This window comes from Etheostoma spectabile, chromosome 21, assembly GCF_008692095.1.
Source record: "Etheostoma spectabile isolate EspeVRDwgs_2016 chromosome 21, UIUC_Espe_1.0, whole genome shotgun sequence".
Taxonomy (NCBI): Eukaryota; Metazoa; Chordata; class Actinopteri; order Perciformes; family Percidae; genus Etheostoma; species Etheostoma spectabile.
In genome coordinates this window covers 12,165,494-12,167,266 of record NC_045753.1, presented here as the reverse complement: position 1 = coordinate 12,167,266, position 1,773 = coordinate 12,165,494, and the positions used below count along the sequence as shown (strand labels likewise).

Here is a 1,773-nt window from a genome sequence, read left to right as displayed (position 1 = left end):
GTGTGTGTGTGTGTGTGTGTGTGCGCGCATTTCTAACCTCGGTTTATTTTTCTTTCAGGAGAGATTTTATTTACCAGCTAGAACAAACAAGTTGGACCTGCCAAGTGGCCAAATCTTGATGCCAGCCTCAACATTAAAGCAATTTATTGTGTAAATATGTTGTATATGATTGTAGATAAAGAAATGTATGTATTTTTCAAGTGTGTTGTACTGCTACATGTTCTTATTAGATTCTTTCAGCAAGGATGTTTTTATGTCATTTTGTACATTTTGACAACAGCACTACTCTATGTAGCTCAACAATGCTTTACAGTATCTTCCTCATGCCTTTGATGATCTTTGATTATATCTATACATGTTTATTCCCCCTAAATTTAAAGAATAAAAAGAAACCTTTTTTCAAGAAGAAGTCTGTTATTATTCAATCCTATCACTGTATTTCAAAGCTGCCAAAATCACTCTCGATCAATGAATACACGTACGCGAGATGTATGTAGAAGGTATATAAAGGAGTATAGAAGAACATGTTTTGCTGCTCTCTTGTGGTGAATAAACAGTAAACCCAGAGCATTTCTTTCAAATCTGACTCATGCTACTCTGTTAACTGAAGTTTCCTTCATGCAGAAACTTCCCTTAAATTATGCACTTAAGAACAATAAGAAAGAGTTCTGTTTGTCAACAGACTTTGAGCCCTTGTAGGATGGTAAGAAATAAGAGATTATGTAAATAACATGATATAATTAATAATATCAGAAGAATATTTTGAGAAAGAAGAATCTCAAGAATGGCTTTACTAGTACGTCATAGCATTTTGCCAAGTAAAATAGTGTTCAGAACATATTATGGACAGTAAAGAAGAGATTTACACTGCAGGAGTGGTTTAAGAAAGTTCTGATACTTTACTCACACATTTGTGTGTTTGTGACATTTAGTCCCAATCAGAATCCATTAGTTGTTGAATTTGATCGAAGCTGCCTGTTGTCTCATGTTTTGCATTAAGAACTTGCATTAAGTATACATTTTACATTCAAAGGATAGATTTTGGTTGCAGTATCACTTTAAAGCTCTAAGTGGACACACTGAGCGTGTTGCTTGGACCGCGGGCCGCGGTTACCTAACATGGTGGAGTCTTGGCGGCTCCCGATTGTTAGCATCCACCAGATGCTGTAATGGTAGCTGTGTCCTGACCCGTTCCCAGATCGGTATCTTCCTTGCTAACTCCCCCGTCGCTCCATTCACATGCTAATCGTCTGCAGTTTGCCCCTTCAGTTGCTGGGTGACTTGAATTGTTCTGTGAAGGACATTAGTGTCTAACCTCTTTGCTATCGTTTTACAGCTCTTATCATTAAGCCTTCCACGGAGGTTTTTGAATGGAATGGTATGCATGGTAAAAACAACAAAGATGTCTAACTTGTATTGGTGCATCGAAGGCATATTTAGCTTTCCCTTGTGCAACTCCAGTTTTCCAGCCATTTTAATTCCTTAAAGCTGTAGCGCGTACCATTTTGATATTATTGAACGTCCGTTACAATCAAGCCGTTGCCAAATAAGTTGCTACAAAGCTAATTAAGACCATCAGTTTCACACAACTCTCTGTATTTCTCAGTATGACTATTTATAAGATTGTGTTGTCCGGTGACTTTCCCACGCAGAAACTTGAGTGAAGATAATTACCTTTTCTGAAGAGTCTGTTGTGTTTATTTTAATCCTCTGTGTCCTCCTTGGCTACTAGCAGCTGCATGACGGAGGGGTGGGTCACGGAAGGCTTGTACC

The 1,773-nt window shown here is 38.1% G+C and overlaps 1 protein-coding gene across 1 annotated transcript in view; it reads left to right on the top strand.

Annotated features, from left to right (window-relative positions):
* LOC116670970 (dickkopf-related protein 3) overlaps positions 1-380 on the top strand; it is a 3,344-nt gene extending 2,964 nt beyond the window's left edge. Inside the window, exon 4 of the mRNA XM_032501771.1 lies at positions 59-380. Coding sequence (XP_032357662.1) covers positions 59-119 — 61 coding nt within the window. The 3' untranslated portion in view covers positions 120-380. The remainder of the gene's footprint in view (positions 1-58) is intronic.
* The last annotated feature ends 1,393 nt before the right edge of the window (positions 381-1,773 follow it).